Source organism: Metopolophium dirhodum, chromosome 1 (assembly GCF_019925205.1).
Source record: "Metopolophium dirhodum isolate CAU chromosome 1, ASM1992520v1, whole genome shotgun sequence".
In the NCBI taxonomy this organism is placed as follows: Eukaryota; Metazoa; Arthropoda; class Insecta; order Hemiptera; family Aphididae; genus Metopolophium; species Metopolophium dirhodum.
Window position 1 is genome coordinate 63,989,867 of NC_083560.1, and position 18,749 is coordinate 64,008,615.

The 18,749-nt window shown below is 27.2% G+C and overlaps 1 protein-coding gene across 1 annotated transcript; it reads left to right on the forward strand.

Annotated features, from left to right (window-relative positions):
• Positions 1 to 5,923: 5,923 nt before the first annotated feature.
• On the forward strand, positions 5,924 to 15,441 carry LOC132935464 (uncharacterized). Its single transcript, XM_061002027.1, has 3 exons — positions 5,924 to 6,100; positions 7,976 to 8,065; positions 10,363 to 15,441. The coding sequence occupies exon 3, from the start codon at positions 10,493 to 10,495 to the stop codon at positions 13,916 to 13,918; it is 3,426 nt and encodes a 1,141-aa protein (XP_060858010.1). The 5' UTR covers positions 5,924 to 6,100; positions 7,976 to 8,065; positions 10,363 to 10,492; the 3' UTR covers positions 13,919 to 15,441.
• The last annotated feature ends 3,308 nt before the right edge of the window (positions 15,442 to 18,749 follow it).

An 18,749-nucleotide genomic window follows, 5' to 3' on the forward strand; every position in this document is an offset into this window, starting at 1 on the left:
TTGGGGTGGGGGGGGGGGGGGGGGGTGTGCATTGGGAGCCTTTGAAAATTTGGTAAGGCCAAAAAAAATCGCAATCTGTTTAATTTTTCCCATTAATAGGCTCAATAAGGGTAGAGGGCTAACTATTGAGATTGTGTTGCGTATGCTTAGTTTCCACATAATAATTTGTTTTCATTTTAATTGATTATAAATATCATATATTGTCATATTATTTACACACTTAAACATTAGATATTATTTTTAACAAACTTGCATTAAAAATCTTTACTTTATAATATAATACATAAATTATATTTGTTTTTGAGTTAATACATTTAAACAAAAAAAAATTACACAATTTTTATTATTATAATTTTGATTTAAAAGAAATATACATAAATTATGATAAATTAGAAACTATAAAATTAACTTTTAGGTATATAATCATTAATCACAAACATATGATTGATACTTTTCTGGCTTATTACACACTCTAGTCACTAGTTTCTATAACTTTATATAATTTTTATTATGATTAAAATTACTATAAACTATGTTAAATTAAAATAATTCAACGGTTTTGATGCAATGATGCAAATTCATTTATAATGTCATCAATGTTTAGTCTATTAGCCTCTAACTTTTCAATGACTATCATACTCAAATTTGACATATGAGAATCCATTAATTTATTTCTGAGATAATTTTTAACCTGTTTAAGACAAGCAAATGTTCTCTCACATCTAGCTGAGGAAACAGGAATTGTAATAGATATCAAACAAAGTTTATGCAGTTCTGAAAATGCAATTTGATACTCATTTAGAAAGTCATATAAATGAAAAATTTAATTTATTTTAGTTGTAAATTTATTTTCATAGTTTTGTAGTGATTTAGGCAAAATTTGTAACTCTGATATTAAAGTATCTATTTCACAATTATAGGACTGTTAAAGGAAATAATCATGAAACATTTAAAAATAATTTAGATTTAGGGTCTAATGAACTTATACCATTCAAAATGTCTTTTTTGTTATTAAATTTTTTTTCTATCTCATTTATTACTTGATCTAAATCTAATGCAATAATATATTTTAGAATAAAATTCGCTTTCAGCTGTTAAGTTTTGTTCTTTTTCTATATTATTTGTCTCGCATACATATTTTACCAAAAAATTGAATTTTTTTAACTTTTTTTTTGTTTTTTCTGAAGATGATAAGTCAATATTTAGTTTTATAGAAAGTGTTTCTGCTTCATTAAACAATTTTTTATGAGGTATTTCATTTCTTAGATCATTTAAATTTGTTATTTCAAATAATACCATAGCTTTAGTTATATATGCTTTAACATCCTGCAAGTATAAGTTAACTCCATGTATGTGAAGTAACAAATTATTGAAAAATAATAATAAGTACACAAATTTAAAACTTATGCTTTTGAACAAACATTAGGACTCTGGGTTACGGTCATTTTTACTTAATACTAACTGATTCAATAATAATAAAATAACTTCTATAGTATTTTTTATCGCTTTACAAGAGTGAATTTGAGATGACCTCCTTATGAGACATAAACATTTTAGTTTATAACCGCAATTTTATTATTTGATTTAATGTCATAATTATGTAAATTGTGAGGATCGTGATCATAATTCATAACAATTATTTTTTTCTTTTGTGGTTAGGCGGCCAAGGGGCCAAGACAAATTTAGAGGGGGCCGTGACACGCCCAGGCCCCTCCCCCCCCGTGGCGCTGCTACTGGTTGTTTCTCAACTATAACTATAGTAAATCATGTGCGAATCGTTTTTCACTAAAAATTGTATGGGTGTCATCAAAGTTTAAATAAATATTTAAATAGGTAGGCTGGGTTCATAATATTAATAATATAATTGATACACCAGTTAATAAGTACCAACAAGACTGGGCAAGTTAACTATTTTAACTCGTTCAATTAATATAGAAAAAACGGGTAAGTGGGTGTTGCTCTGCTGTACAGTAGGTTACAAGTGGTTCACTGTAATGGATGATGTTAAGTTTAAATTCAATGATATAAAATCATTGTATAAAAAAAAACGATTCTAAGTGAAGACGGCCTTGTAAGTAATTTGTTTTACTATTGTGCATTAGTACAACAGTAGGTTAAATTCATTTTTGCAAAAAAATTACATTTCAAAATTGTATTGCGTGTATACATTATTATAATAATTACTCTAAAAGTTTCATTAAACCTAGCAATGAAAAATATTTTTAAATTACAACAATATAACTAAAACCGTTATTCTTCGTATATGTAATTTCGTCCAAATTCAACTTAAAATGTCGATAAATAATAACTGTTTATATATTTTTGTTTTTTAGATTTTTTGGTTACCTACAGTATGAATATTTATGAGAATTCTTAGTGTCTTAAATGTTCAATACTTAGCTAAAAAAAAATTGTGACTGGATTTTTAATAATTATCAACTTATAAGAAACCCTATATTACATTTTCAAGCTTTTTGACTCAACGAATAAAATTTAAAATGTCTATAAATATTTTCAGAATATTTTGAAAATGTTATCATGTATGAAAAATAATAAAATAAACATATGAAAATTTCATATACTTACAGTTCATAATTTTTAAATAATGACAAAATAAGAAATTTGTTGAATGAGAATTTGTTAATTTACAGGTGAATATCCAATGTCTAGCTTCAAAAGCTCGTAAAAATTAATTTAACTTTCCGTAAACTTTTTTTTTTTTGTTAAATGTAAGAAAACTTAAGGAGACTCTTGTATCGACATTTCAAATCTTAGATACAAAAGACAATTTTATGTGAATTTCTAATTCGAAATAATTTGCTAAATGCTAATCATCGTGATTGATGAATTTTGTCAATGTTTTAATTCTGACGCTCATAAAAAATTAATGTGGATTTACGTTTAACATTTTTTTAAATTTCCCCTAACAACAACTTTTGAGGACTGTTGTAATACATTTTAAATTTTTTTGACCGAGCAAAAAATTGTATATCAACAGTAATTTAAAAAAAAACTTAAAATTCAAAATTTTTTTATGCCTAAAAATAGTTCAAAAAAAATAAATATTAAAAAAATGTACGGTGCATAGAAATTGCTAATATATACATTCTGTGAAAATATGCATCTACAGTTATTTTTTTATAGAGTTAGGTTTAATAAAAAAAAAATTTTTTTCAAAAACAGTCATGTAAATATCTCAGTTTTTTCTTAATATTTTGTTTGTTGTTTCTGATGTTTTTGAAAACTATTGGGAATTTTATACTTATGATCCCCAAAAATACCAATAAGGTTCACCCTCCTACCAGAAAAGATGCTGCTAAAAAAATCGAAACATTTATACCGTCTCAAAAGGCAAAAAATGATAACAGACAAAAAAATAACACACACACATTGTAAAATCAATACATTCATGGCTCCTCTCAAAACCTAAATTGTCAAGTTTGAAGTTAAAAGTTACTTTTTTTTTAAACTTGTGAAAATTACAAGCTGGCTAGAAAATTAATGTAACTTAACTTAATTAAAAAGCCCTTACTTTTTTTCATATAAAATTAAAAATTATACCTTTTTTTAAAGATAACAAATAAATTTAGTAATTTAATAAGAGTTCTTACATTTTAGATTCTGAGCGAAGCGATAAATGTATTGATTTTACAATGATGTGTGTTTTTTTTTTATTTTATTTTCTTATTGATGTGTCTGTCATCACCTTTTAGGACAGTAAAAGTGCTTGGATTTTCTTCAACAGTAACTTTTCTGATTGGAAAGTGAATCTTGTTAGTACTTTGGGGTAATTTCTCAGTAGTTTTCAATAGCAACGTGAAAACAAAAGAAAAATTAAGGAAAAACGGGAATTTTTACGTAAAATCTTTTTTCGAGAAAATCGATTTTGGATTTTGGTGCAACTCTAAAACAAATGACTGTAGATACATGAAATTTTGACTGAATATTTATAGCATTTTCTATACACCATAACATTTTCCAAATATTTTGACTTATTTTGAGCTGTTTAAGGACATTTTCAGTTTCCATTATTTTTTTGTTTTTTTTCCTATAAATATCAATACAATTTTATTTGTTGGTTGAAAAAGCTTTAAAGTTTAATAGAAGACTCCTAGGTTATTGTTTCAAAAACAGATGAAAAAAATTAAAAATCCTTAGTCACAATTTTTTTTTGATAAACATCTAAAGTTTAAATATTTGAGAAATACGTAAAAATGAGGAAAATTAGCAAATTATTTTGAGTTAGAAATTCATGAAAAATTTTCTTTTTAAATCTAAGATTTGAAAATGTAATACAAGATCCCTCATGAGCTTGTCTACCTTTATCAAAAATAAAATGTCTATAAGAAAGTCAAATTAAATTTTTATGAGCGTTTGAAATTCATATTTTTACAACATTTAATATTCACTCGATTTATCATGTAACGATTTTCTTATTTTGTTGTAATTAAAAAACGAATGACTGATGATACTTGAACATTTCACTGAATGTTTATATTAGTATTTTCTATACACCATACAATTTTGAAAATAATTTGACTCTTTTTGAGTTGTTTACGGATATTGTCAGTTTTAAATTTTTTTAGTTTTTTTTTCTATAAATATCAATAAAATGTTATTTGTTGAGTAAAAAAGCATGAAAATTTAATTCAAGGCTACTGATATAAAGTTACAATATTAAAATTACATAGGCACAATTTTTTTTATAAGCATTTAAAGCTCAAATTTTAACAATATTTATCAAATTTAAAATTTAATAATTATTTTGTAGTTAAACATTTATAAAATGTTCAACTTTTATAGCTAAGGATTGAAAATTAAAAACAAGGCTCCACGTAAATAGGTTATATATAAATTACTTTATTCACAATAATATCATCAAATATACTTGGTAATATCATAGGCTGACTGACCGTTTTTGCTCAGAATCGTTTTTCTTATACAATGATATTATATCATTGAATTCAAATTTAACACCATCCATTACAGTGACCCACTTGTAACCTATTGTACAGCAGAGCTATATCCACTTACCCACCTTTTTAATAAATGCATGTATTATTAATTATGGAGGCGCGTAAAATATTGGAAAATATTTTGTATTAACCATATTCTATTTCTTAATTACCTATAAAATGAATTGCTGTAAGTACTTAAATATTTTAATCAATGACGAAATCCAACAAAATGACCTATATAATTTGTATGATTTACCTGATTCACTTGATTGTCCACAACTATACAACTATACTAAATTATAGGTAACTACCAAATTTATTATTAGAACATAATATTCCTACTCATATTAATAAAATATCAAATATTATTCAATATCTGTTGTAATTATGTGAATAAATAAATAAAAAACAATAACATTATCTAATATTTAATTAAGATTAATGAGTGCCCCTATACAAAGTATGTGTATGGGATACTGAGTAATTACTAAATAGGTAGTTTTATTTTTATTTTTTCTGACGTTTTTAAGTTCTATAGATTAGAAATATATTCTAGTTTTCACGGTGGGGACCTTAATTCTTCTGATAACTATACAACAGTTAACAAAATCTCTATCTGTCATCAGTGATCAATATTCTGTGTCTCGGACTTCAGTTGTAGGCTGTATTGTGTTGTACTGTTGTAATCTGGCATCGGAAGTCGGTTGCTCAGTGGCGACAAATACTGACAAATGACATTACGTAATGACGTAATGTAGTAAGTACAAATCGATTTATGACATTGTGTACTAATGTACTATCTATGTGTCTATGTGATAGACCGTCAATGGATCTGTACAGTGTTTGGAGGTAGAAAATAATAAATTATAGTCTATGGTTGTAAATTCATGAGCCGCAACGGCGCGGTGTACGGAAAACGTTCCGCATCGGCAGTGAATACGTCCGTGCACACCGTCGAATGTTATCAATTTGGCGGCCTTCTCACCCGGCTAGAAAAATGCCAAACAACAAACATCGTTACAAATCCGTTGTCCAACTTTTCAGTTTTTTTCTGTCCATTTCACTGGAGTCTATTTAATCGGTTTACCTAACAGTTTTCTCCACCGACAGACCCAACACGACCGCTGTCGCGAAAGAAAAAGGTGAGTCGCTGCATGTCTAGTGTTTGTTTATCGACCGTTCAACACACCGTTATATTTGAGAAAATCGTGTACTAAGCCCCCCCCCAGAAGTTTTAAGTACAGGTCTTAGACCCCCTGGCCCTCAAAACTATGCCTAAATATTCAATAATTGTTATAATTGTAGAATGCGTTTTCAATAGCTGTTAAATTAAAATGCATTACAAAAAAATATTTGTTCGATTTTACAAACTTACTATCATAACTTGGAACAATCATAATTAATGTAATATTAATAATAACTAGCATGGGTTGTTTCAGCAGTCGTTCTCGTCATCTCAGTTACGATTCAATTACGTAATAATATGCCATTTTTTTTAACTAATTATGATTTATGAAGGTTATTACTGTTAATATTTTCAAAATCGGTAATCGCTATAATTGACAAATTGTAAGGATTATGTTTTTTTCCTAACAACACCGAGTAAGAACTCCAGCAACAAAACTCTCCTCTCCATTTACTTTGTCCTATTTTAAAATCCCATAAGTCTCAAGAATAAAATAGGTACTTCTTTACGAATCAATCATCAGATCAATATAATCATATGGTATCCAAATAAGGAGCCTTGCTAAACCAGCAAACATCCGTCCTATACAAGTCTTTTAATCCATTACCTTAAAGACTTACCTCTTAAAATTCTAGTAACTAGTAAGGTACTATTTTGAGGTATGTTACTGAATAGTCTTTTTTTCACAATATTTTATGTTCATTGTAGTACCACATATTATTTATCAATATTGCTTATAGTTTATGTTGAACAGAGTAACAGAATAATATATCTTTACAAAATAAAAAATATTAAAATACTTGGTGTATTTCTGTTTTACTGGACATCCTTTGGCGGATGTATATGAAAATACTATACATGTAAATTAGCTCTAACTTTAAAACTAAGTCCGACCTATAAATTCTGACTACACTATCGTCCTCAGTAAGCTTAACTGCTTACGTTAATAAAAAAAAATTGCAAAAAAATAATGTTTGGTAAAAAAAAAAAGTTATTTTATTTAGTGAAGAGAAAACAATTTTTCATAAGAACTTTAAGCTGGTTATTAATTTATAAAATGTATTTCATAATAATAAGTTAATTCTTTGATTCTATAATAAAATTGACACTTATCAAATATCTATTTTGATTTAATGGTGACTCAAATGCAAAGCAGTATCTACATATTTTACCTTATCCTTATAAAATAATATTATTAAAACAGTTTTGAAGTGATAAGTTGTTATCGAGGTTTTTATTTAGATTTAAACTAATTATTATTTTTAAGCCATGAATAAAAAAATGATTAAATAATTAGGTAACAACTCGGGTAACAATGAGTATAAAATAATATCACCGAATTCTAAATTTTGTTATTAATATTTTGTAAATTATATTATGATTTATATTAGTGTAATACACAATGTTTGAGAATACGTCTTAAAATATCAAAAATCTCTAACTATAATAACTGTATAAATCATAAATGTGCTAAAATTAATAAAAACAATTATTGTAAATGATATCAGGGAAGTGTAAAACAAATTTTCATTTTACTTTTGACATTCTTAAACTAACCAAGAAAAAAGATATTAATTATGTAAATTCTATTACCTCCTAACCTTGATCATAACAAGAGAATGAATTTTTATGCAGTTGTATATTTTTTCTGTTTTTTTCTTGATTTTTCGACTTTTCTCAGTTATTTGCGAAAAATGTAGTTTTAATATTTTAACACGACACTCATTAATTACTTAACATTTAAAAAATGACTTTAAATATTTTTTTTAATTATGAAATTAGGTAAATGTTTAAAAATGTATTTTGTTAGTAATTTATTTTACTTTTATAGAGATAAATAACTTTGGAGAATCAATTGTTCAACTGTATGAAAGAATAATTCTCCTTAGAAGCAACTATATGTTTCAATTATTATTCAAAAGTAAGTACATACATATTATATTAATATAAATATAATTTATAATAGTTCTGATAAAGACCAATAGCCTTGATATTTCACTGAGTCTTAAAACTAGGGATGATAATGTTTCTAAAAATGTTATAAAAAAAAAATTTAAAACCTAAATGAATGCCATGTAGGTAAGTGGATGTCACTCTGCTGTACAGTAGGTTACAAGTGGGTCACTGTAATGGATGGTGTTAAATTTGAATTCAATGATATAATATCATTGTATAAGAAAAACGATTCTGAGCGAAAACGGTCAGTCAGCCTATGATATTACCAAGTATATTTGATGATATTATTGTGAATAAAGTAATTTATATATAACCTATTTATGGGGAACCTTGTTTTAAATTTTTAATCCTTAGCTACAAAAGTTGAACATTTTATAAATTTTTAACTACAAAATAATTATTAAATTTAAAATTTCATAAATTTTGTAAAAATTTGAACTTTAAATGCTTATAAAAAAAATTCTGCCTGTATTTTCAATATTTTTCAACTGCTATTGTAAAAATATATCAGGAGCCTTGCATTAAAATGCTTTTCTACCCAACAAATAAAATTTTAATGATATTTATAGAAAAAAAAAAACTAAAAAAATTGAAAACAGATAATGTTCGTAAACAGCTCAAAAAGTGTCAAATTATTTTCAAAATTTTATCGTATATACTATATAGAAAATGCTAATACAAACATTCAGTGAAATTTTCAAGTATCTACAGTCATTCCTTTTTTTAATTACAACAAAATAAGAAAATTGTTACATGAGAAATCGAGTGAATATCAAATGTTGTATAAATATGAATTTCAAACACTCATAAAAATTTAATTTGACTTTCCAGTAGACATTTTTTTTTGATAAAGGTAAACAAACGTATGGATAATTTTGTATTACATTTTCAAATCTTAGATTTAAAAAGAAAAATTTTTATGAATTCACAACTCAAAATAATTTGCTAATTTTTGTGATTTTTCCGTATTTTGTTAATATTTGAACTTTAAATGCTTATAAATAAAAACTGTGACTAAGGATTTTTAATTTTTTTCATCTGCCTTTGAAACAATAACCTAGGAGCCTTCTATTAAATTTGCAAGCTTTTTTACTCAACAGATAAAATGTTATTGATATTTATAGAAAAAAAAACTAAAAAAAATGGAAATTGACAATGTCTGTAAACAGCTCAAAATAAGTCAAAATATTTGAAAAATGTTATGGTGTATAGGAAATGCAATTATAAATATTCAGTCAACATTTCATGTCCCTACGGTCATTTGTTTTAGAGTTACCCCAAAAACCAAAATCGATTTTCTCGAAAACAGATTTTGCGTAAAAATGTCCGTTTTTCCTTAATTTTTCTTTTGTTTTTTACGTCCTATCAGAAAAGTTACTGTTGAAGAAAATCCAAGCACTTTTACTGTCCTAAAATGTGATGACAGACACAAAAATAAAAAAAAAAACACACATCATTGTAAAGTCAATACATTCATCGCTTCGCTCAGAATCTAAAATAAAAAAAAACACACATCATTGTAAAATCAATACATTCATCGTTCCACTCAGAATCTAAAATGTATATATATATAAATCACAAAAGTTTATTTATGTTATTAAAAGATAAAAAAATCATGATAGATCATTTTTGATTATTAATAAGGTTATTTATGAACTTTTAAAACGTTTTGGCATCTTAATTTGTATATACATTTTAATTAAAACTGTAAATTGGAGAATAATTAATTTTGACTATCTATTATATTTTTTGTAAGTAAATTGTCTACTTTGTATATATATTTTACTTATGTATTAGATTTATTGACATTTAAATGTGTTTGTAAAAAAAAAAACAAAAAAAAAATGTATTATTTAAAGATTTACAACATATCATAAAAATAACTCTTTTAAAAATATTTATTAAAAATTATATTTTATAAATGTATGTATAAAAACAAAAAATGTCCTCTATTCCTGCTACAAAAAATTGTTTATCTACCTATAGGATAATAAAATCCAAAAAATACATATGTGAAATTCTGTTAAAACATTTTGTGCTAAAAATTAAATTAATTTTTTTTAGTTGAATATGTAATCGTAGCAACATTATTATTATCGAACCACAGTATTAATTCAACATAATAAATTAACTTTTTACTTTACATTTTAGAAAATAATATAGCGTAAAACATTTCTACTTAATTCTATTTATGTTACAAATGTAGGTAATAGGTATACTTTGAATAATTGCATGGTTTCAACTATTTTTTTTTCTTTTCAGGCATGATATTTTAAATAATGGTGATTCTATCCAAAATGAAAACAGTGAGATCTAATATGTATGTCCAATAAAATGTATATTTAAGTATCATATATAATAGTATACATACAATTTATGTTGTACTAATAAAATGGGCGATGCAAAATTTAATGGCACCAATTCACGTATGAAGAGAACTACCCATGATGAAGATAAGGCATTCAAAGACGAACCACCTTTTAAATCTCAGCGTTTATATCAACTGTTTAATGATGATCAACATTTTCAAAGTCCAACTGATTATCAGTTTGATAACACTGAAGTTACTGAACACAATTATGAAAGAATTTCAGCTACAACTGTTTATAAAAAACTACAAGTATTGGAAATTAGGGATAAAATTTTACGTGCATCTACTACGCTGCCAATCAAAGAAATTAATGTTGATGAAATTAAACCAATGGAAGGTACCTGTCAAGATATGTGCCCAGAAAAAGAACGTCTACTGCGTATACATGGTAACATGGTTTCACAGTTTGAATGTAAAATTATTGATTCAAAGTTGGAACCAGTTTTTGAAATGATGGTAAAACAATATGCTAGAAGTTCTGCTGACCAAGCCAATCCATTATCTCAAGAATTGAGACCAACACCTATACTTGTTAAGACCATGCATTATATGCTTAAAAATATTATATACCCAATTGAATCTAACATTGAACAAGATTTGGCTTGTTGGTATGATTTTTGTTGGGATCGTTTGCGTGCAATACGGAAAGATATTGTTCAACAAAATTTACAGAACTCGGAAGTTGTGACAATACTTGAACAAATTGGCCGTTTTCATATTGCTTGTTATGATTTAATGCTTGGCTATACAGGTTTTGATATCAAGTTAAACACGGAAAACTTAAACAATTGCATTCAAATGTTGATGCCCATGTATAGAGATTCAGAACAACAATGTCCAAATGAACCAGAGTTTGTGTCGTATGAGTTACTTATGCATTTAGGAAACCCACAATTTCATACTGCATATGATTTATTACCAATTAATATAAAACAATCACCTCAAGTAAGATTCTGTATTAAAGCTAACACAACGTATTTACAGTCAAGTGACTGTAAAGAGTTCTTCAATTTACTGAGAAGTACAACTTTTATGAATTGTTGTATATTACAAAGAGTTATACCAAGTATTAGATATAATAACATAAAAATGATGAACATGTCATATACAACTGTCAAGAGAGTTTATAAGCTTGAAATGGAACATTTTATGGAAAAACTTTGTTTTGATGATATACAATTGGCTAAAGAGTTCTTTTCTGATATTCAGTTACAATATAAAGAAAAGTATGTATATCTTTCGCATAATCTAGCCATATGTGCGCCTGAGCTTAGAAGACAAAAACAAGAATTCATAATCTCTAAGAAAAGACAAAATTTAACATTCTTAATATCTGGAGTAGAAAACATGCCTGATGTCAAAGTCACCCCAGTTCATTCAAGCTTTGATATTAATGACCGTTTTTATGATGATGCTAATAATGAAGTAAACAAAGATCTGAACAATGAAATATCAGATTCTCAGATGGTAGTAGATACTTATTCTTTAATAAATTCAAAAGATGATGATACAAACAGACAGTTATTCTCAACCACTCCAATACAAACCACAGGCTTAGAAATACCTACATTCACTTTTAATTTACCTAAGTTTTCTTTACCTACACAAATTCAAAAACCAGTTACCAATTTTGAAATACAATGGAACCCACCCAAAAAATTATCTACTTTCCAAGATATCCTAAGCTCGGATCAATCAAATTTTACATCAAATTCACTTGTAACCAGCAATATAACAAGCCTTCCAGTAACAATTGCTCAAAAGGAATCTATGAAACCTCCATGCCAAATTCCTATGAATATAAGTCCTATTCAGTCACATCCTAAAACCAATTTTAAGGAACAACTAGATGTTATGCAATTAATAGAACATCAAACTAATCTTACCAAAAAATATTTTTGCAAATGGCAGGATTATGTTAATTGTAAGAAATCTAAGTATATCGAAGAGATGTTTGCATATGGTGATCTATTTCATTCAGAGTGTATTTCATCATTGTCGTCATCTCCATCATCAATTAAGTCTCTAAGTTATGTCGATGAAGTTATTGAAAATCAAGAAGAACCAAAAGAATGGGTAAATAAACAGTACATTTTGGCAGAAAAGTATTTCTATATTTGGCTACGAAAAGTTTTACGTAGAAGAAGAAAGATCGAAATTGATCCTGTATGTAGTTTACCATGGTCAGTATTTATGCAAGTACATGGCACACCAAAAGAGACATTACCAGTTACGATTGAAGATTTAAAGTCGAAGAGGCAATTAAAAATTCCAATACATCATCCATTAAATAGTAATAATTCTGCAGAACATGATATTAGTGTTCAAATGGCTAATATATTTGTTAAAAATGTAAAAGAAATGAATAAATATGGATCTGTTGGAAAAAAGATATTTTGGAAATTGGCAGTTAATTATGGAGATACACCAGAACCCCATTGTATAGAAAAAAAAGTGCTAACTATTATTTATGGTAAATTAGGATTTTGTAACAATCAAATACAAACCATTCATACTGATTGTAATGCATATTTCATAAAAACAGTGCATAGTTGTATTGGGCAATTCAACTGGACAAACAATGGTTTAAACGCAACTCTTATTTTCACAAATACGGATAAAGAAGACGTTGAGACATTATTTAAACGTGTGGATTCAATTTTGCAATCAACTCCAATAGCAATACCTTTAGTCATGATATTTTCTTCGAGATCAGATAAAGATTGTATTAAAGATTATGAATATGTTTTAGATGGGTACAAGGAAAACGAGTACATTAATAATTATTCTGTTTACATGTGGGAAGGACCAAAAACCATTCTAGAATCTATTGAATTTTTTTCCAAAAATTATGTAGACTTTGCCCCGGGTACGCGTACAGAAAAATTATATTATAATTTACTCAATTTTTCTCAACATTTCTTCGTAAAAGTACGTAGTATATTATCTGATGATAATCCAAATACTATTATTGAAAAATACAATCAATGCTTGGATGCTTACATTAAACGTTTGGGTAGAAGTAATCAAATATTAACATATTTGGCACCCGATTTGGTTCCATATTACACTCAAAATCCAGATGAATTTTCAAAAGAATATTCAAACTTGAATTTAAAATATTTTGAAGATTTATTGAATATTGCGCACCTATTGCCATATGAATCATGGCCACCTAAAAATGTTGGTGATTTAATTGATTATGTGAAAAATATGTGCAGACTTTCAAACCGTAGATCTTGGTGTTTAGACATATTGCAAATGCTCCAATTACATAGAAAAGCCGATTTGGAGCACTGTTTATTGGATGCTAGTTGGTATGAACCAATCGAAATGTGGATTGAAGGTACATTAGAAAAGTGTTCTACTGCACAGAATGATTTTACTGTATTTTACAATGGTGACCCGATTAAGGATGTTCTGAATATGATATTTCCAGACCGATGATAAATGTATTAATTTAGTTTTTATTAGATAAAGATGACCTAAATGTTTATATATACCTAATTAACCTATTGTTAACTGATAATTGTTCATAACTGATATATTATATTATGCTTCTATATATAGCTATTATTAACTATCAATATTTACATTATTACATGTATTTTTGTGATTATAATTTTTAGAGTAGTTAATTTAAACTGTTTTCATTGTATTAAGCTGACTATATATTTTTTTTCTAAAATATAAATTTACATTACATTTATTCTTAATTAAGTTGCAACATTAAAATGTTGTTTCTTTACAACTAGAAATTTAAATTATGATTAGTTCATAACCTGAGTTTTAGGGGTATGCTTAATATATAAAAACTACCAATTGTTTAATACTTAAAACGATTTATAGTTACTAACAACTAAATAAGACTTATTAAAATGTTTAAATTTTTTTACTTGTATAACTATTATAATATAATATGACATTACTCATGGGTACTTTTGTTGTTAAAGTTGTTTATTTTGTTTATATTGACTATATTATATAAATGCATTATTATGTATACTATATAACAGGGGTGACAAACTTTTTCTGATCAAATGCTAAAATTGTGTACGTGCTTATAATATATTTTTCTCAAGATGATGGGGATTTAAAAAAATTCACCAACATTTTTTTTAATACAAAGTGTTTAATTTGTTAGTTTTAAATGTTTTATGTAAATATAAGCAACATTAGCATCATCCATTAACTGTAAAAGATAAGGTTTCACAACTGGTATGTTGATGTGATTATATAATTTTTTCATAAAATGCAACTACCTACAAGATGGAATTGAGATGATGAAAAAATATTTTTGTGAACCGTAAAATTTGGCCATATAAGTTTGGCACTTTTGCTATATAATAAGAATATTAAAAACATTTAAAACATGTTTCATAATATTTATTTTTAAAACAAAATTAAAAGTTTTAAGAGCAAGCTGATAAATGTAAAATTTTGAAAATTATTTTAAAGTACTTATTATACATTTTTTTTTTATTGATTCTTAAGCCCGGCATCTATAGCCATTAGCTGTTAGTAGGGTTGTATTGTGGTGGTGGTAGGGTTTTGAAGTGGTGGGTTTTTACACGTGAGTGTTTGTGTTTGGCAGAATTTTTGATTGGGCACCCTTTAGGTATCTGCCATGCCCGGTTGGGGGATGGTGGCACTCGTTCTCCGGACACCGTGACTGCCCGAAGAAAAATGCCGCCCGTGACTAAGGAATTGAATCGGTGCTGGCTGCAGTACAACTGATGCCTTAGACCGCTCGGCCACTCCGTCCCCCAATTTTTATTTTTATTACATTACATATTGTGTAAATATCTATTTTCTTAATGAATATATTATATAAATTATAGTTATAATTTGTATTAGTTATTAAGTGTCTGAATTGTAAAACTTGTACAACATATCTACTATTAATGCACTAATTATTATTGTAAAAGATTGAATTGAAATACAAATCAAATGATTGGTAGTAAAAATTATGAGGTGACTGTATGTTTATTATATGTATTTATTAAAATCCTGGTATGTCATAAATGATTATAAAAAATAATTATATACATAAGTCATAGACATAACGTATATACAGGTTGTGCTACTCTATACAGGAACAGTGACAGATTCAAGGAGTGGTGGGGTGACATCGCAATATAAATGTGAACTAAAGCGGAATATTATGGCATTTTAATAACTTGGTTTACTTAAATGTTCCAAACATGGTTCTTATTTTGTTAAATCGATTATCTTATCAATACATATTACTGATTATAAATTATTAAAAAAATAATTATAAGTACCTATACTTGTTTTTTAAGAACTTTTTAAATTATATTATTGATACCTCAATATAAATACAAATAAAAAGTATATATTTTGGAAGAATGATAATAATATTAATTTTTGAGAAATGCGAATCATTATGGGTTAGGTATTAGATATTTTTTGACTCATACATGTTGGCAATCAATCATCATTGTTACCTACGTCCTACATTATTAAATAGGTGGTATGTATTATTTTAATTTTAAAAAGGTTCATAACTACCTACTTTGTTGTTTGTTCACTATGATTCAGTATTAATAAACTCCTTCAGTTTATTCAAAATACTAAAAATATTAACCAACCAAATTATTTTCAAAATAGTTTATAACATGTGTTTTAGTGTCTTCATTAATCATTTGTTAAATAATAATTAGTATCCATTAAATCAATAAAAGATTTTTTAAAAATAATTAGTAACCATTAAATCAATAAAAGCTTGTTCAACATTATTAATAAGTATGAAACTAAGGGCAGTCATCATTCATATTTGAAATTAAAATTCAGAATCTTTAATATACTGTTGTAGTGTTGTTATCGAACAGACTATAAAAAATGAAAAAAAAAATTGGATAGTTGTTATTTATTATTTGAAATTGTATTCAATATTCATATAGGGGTGTGATTTGCATAACATAGGACATAGATGCTCCCCCACCCGTGACATCACGGAAGGGACGGCGATCACGGCTTCGCAAGACTTCCAGGACGGAACGAACGCGATCACCAGGTCGGCGGACTCCGGTCGGCTCATGAAACCAATGGACCAAAAGATATAACTTGTTCAAATGTATTATGTTATTGTTAAAAAATTATAAATATTATAAATATTTAAAATTAAAGATTGAATTATTCAATTATAAAATTTACTTTTCTAACTGACGGGAAAAAAAGCTCGGGGGGGGGGGGGGTTATCCCTGTCACTCCCATCCCATAATTACGCCATTGAAGCTATTACTATTATTTGTACCATGAACCTATCACCCGGTTCTACGGAAGGACGTGGTATTGACTCAAAAATTATTAACAATAATATAATATGCAGATAGAAATATTTACTATTATAATTTACAGTAATTAAATATTAGTTAAGAGGACGCTACATCCGCATGTGTTGTATCCGTCTTACAAAATATGTACAACATAGCAAAAAACTGTTTTGCACGGGATAGACCCACTCCCTCGGTATTTTTACAGTAGAATTACCAAAATTCCACAACGCATAGGGAATAACTTTGTAACAAATGTACAACATGGTAAAAAACTGTTTTGCATACCTTGTACCTATGGCAAAAACCCAATGCCGGGCAAGTTTATGATTTTTTTTTAACTCGGTTAAGTTTAGTTAATATGCACCAAAAACAAAAAGTTAAAAGTTAATTTAACTATAGGTTAACTCAGTTAGGTTAAAAGTCAATACACACTTTTTGTTAACTTTTCATAAAGTTAAAAAAAGGTAATTTGTTTGTACAATACGATAGCGTACTTAATTTTTTTCCAACCCAAAACTAAATTTTAGACTAAAGTGTTTATACTTTTTATAGTATTTCCATACAAGTTAGATTCGAATGATATACATTTTTAACTTTAAAAAATTCACGGTAAATATTTTTTGACATGAAAACGAAATTGACTGAAATAGTGAAATATAATTAAATTAAAAACAAAACAAACTAACTTAACTTACTAAATTAAAAATTAATTTGTTAATTTCACGTTAATTAAAAAAGAAATTTAGTAAGTTATAACAGTTAAGTTAATGAAAAGCCAAAAGTAACTAGTTACGTTAAAAAGTTTAGATTAAATTAACTTTTTAACTCGTTAATGCCCAGCCTTGCATAAACAGTTTGGCGCGGGACAACGCTATACTGCCTCTGTATTAAGAGGACGCTATACTCGCATGCGTTGTCTCCGTCTTACAAAATATGTACAACATAGCAAAAAACTGTTTTGCACGGGATAGACCCACTCCCTCGGTATTTTTACAGTAGAATTACCAAAATTCCACAACGCATAGGGAACAACTTTATCTGTGCCGTAGCGTTTTTATTATTCGGATAACATAAATAAAATTTAAGTTATCAGTTTGAGAATATTATGTTTTTTTTTGTTTTTTTTCATTTAATTATTGAAAATTATCGGTAAATGTTATAAAAAAAAAAATAAAAACGCTACGACACGGATAAAGTTTTTCCTTGTGCGTTGTGGAATTTTGGTAATTCTAATATAAATACCGAGGGAGTGGTTCTATCTCACGCAAAACAGTTTTTTGCTATATTGTACATTTGCAGTAAGACGGAGACAACTCATGCGGGCATAGCGTCCACTTAATAATAACAATATTTGCAACAATAATATTCAATACATTTTGTGTTATACTTAATAAGTTTATAATATTGCAGCACCCCCAAAAAGCTAAGCTTGTGTTGGGGGTAATATCTAGTACATTTACCAAAATTCCACAACGCATAGGGAAGAACTTTATCTGTGTCGTAAGCTCGTAGGCTTTATATTTTTTTATAACGCTAACTCATGGTTCACATATATTCATATTATTGTATACATGTTGTACAGAATTTGGTCTCAGGGGGAGGGGGGGATAATTGGGATATGACCTTCGCCATGCCCCCCCCCCCCCCCCGTAGACACTTCACTGGTAGCCATGCAGGAAATATAATTAAAAGATGTATCCCTGGGAAAAACATTGATGGTATATAATATAAATATTTATTTTTGGTAGATATTTGTCATTTGGTATAAGTGAAATTTCTACTTTAAAATCATATTACATGAGCATAGTCGTGACTTGTGATTTGAGTAATTGAGTTCTTAACGTTTTTAATGTTTTAACGTAATTACTAATTTCTTCCTTTAAATTAGTTTTATATAAATTGCGCTATCATATTTTTATTATTGCGATAAATCGAAATATCGAATAGGCACTCAAATTATAATATTGGCAATACGTATA

Excerpts from the sequence above, each read along its gene's own strand:
- LOC132935464 (XM_061002027.1), top strand. The coding sequence starts at position 10,493 with ATGGGCGATGCAAAATTTAATGGCACCAATTCACGTATGAAGAGAACT.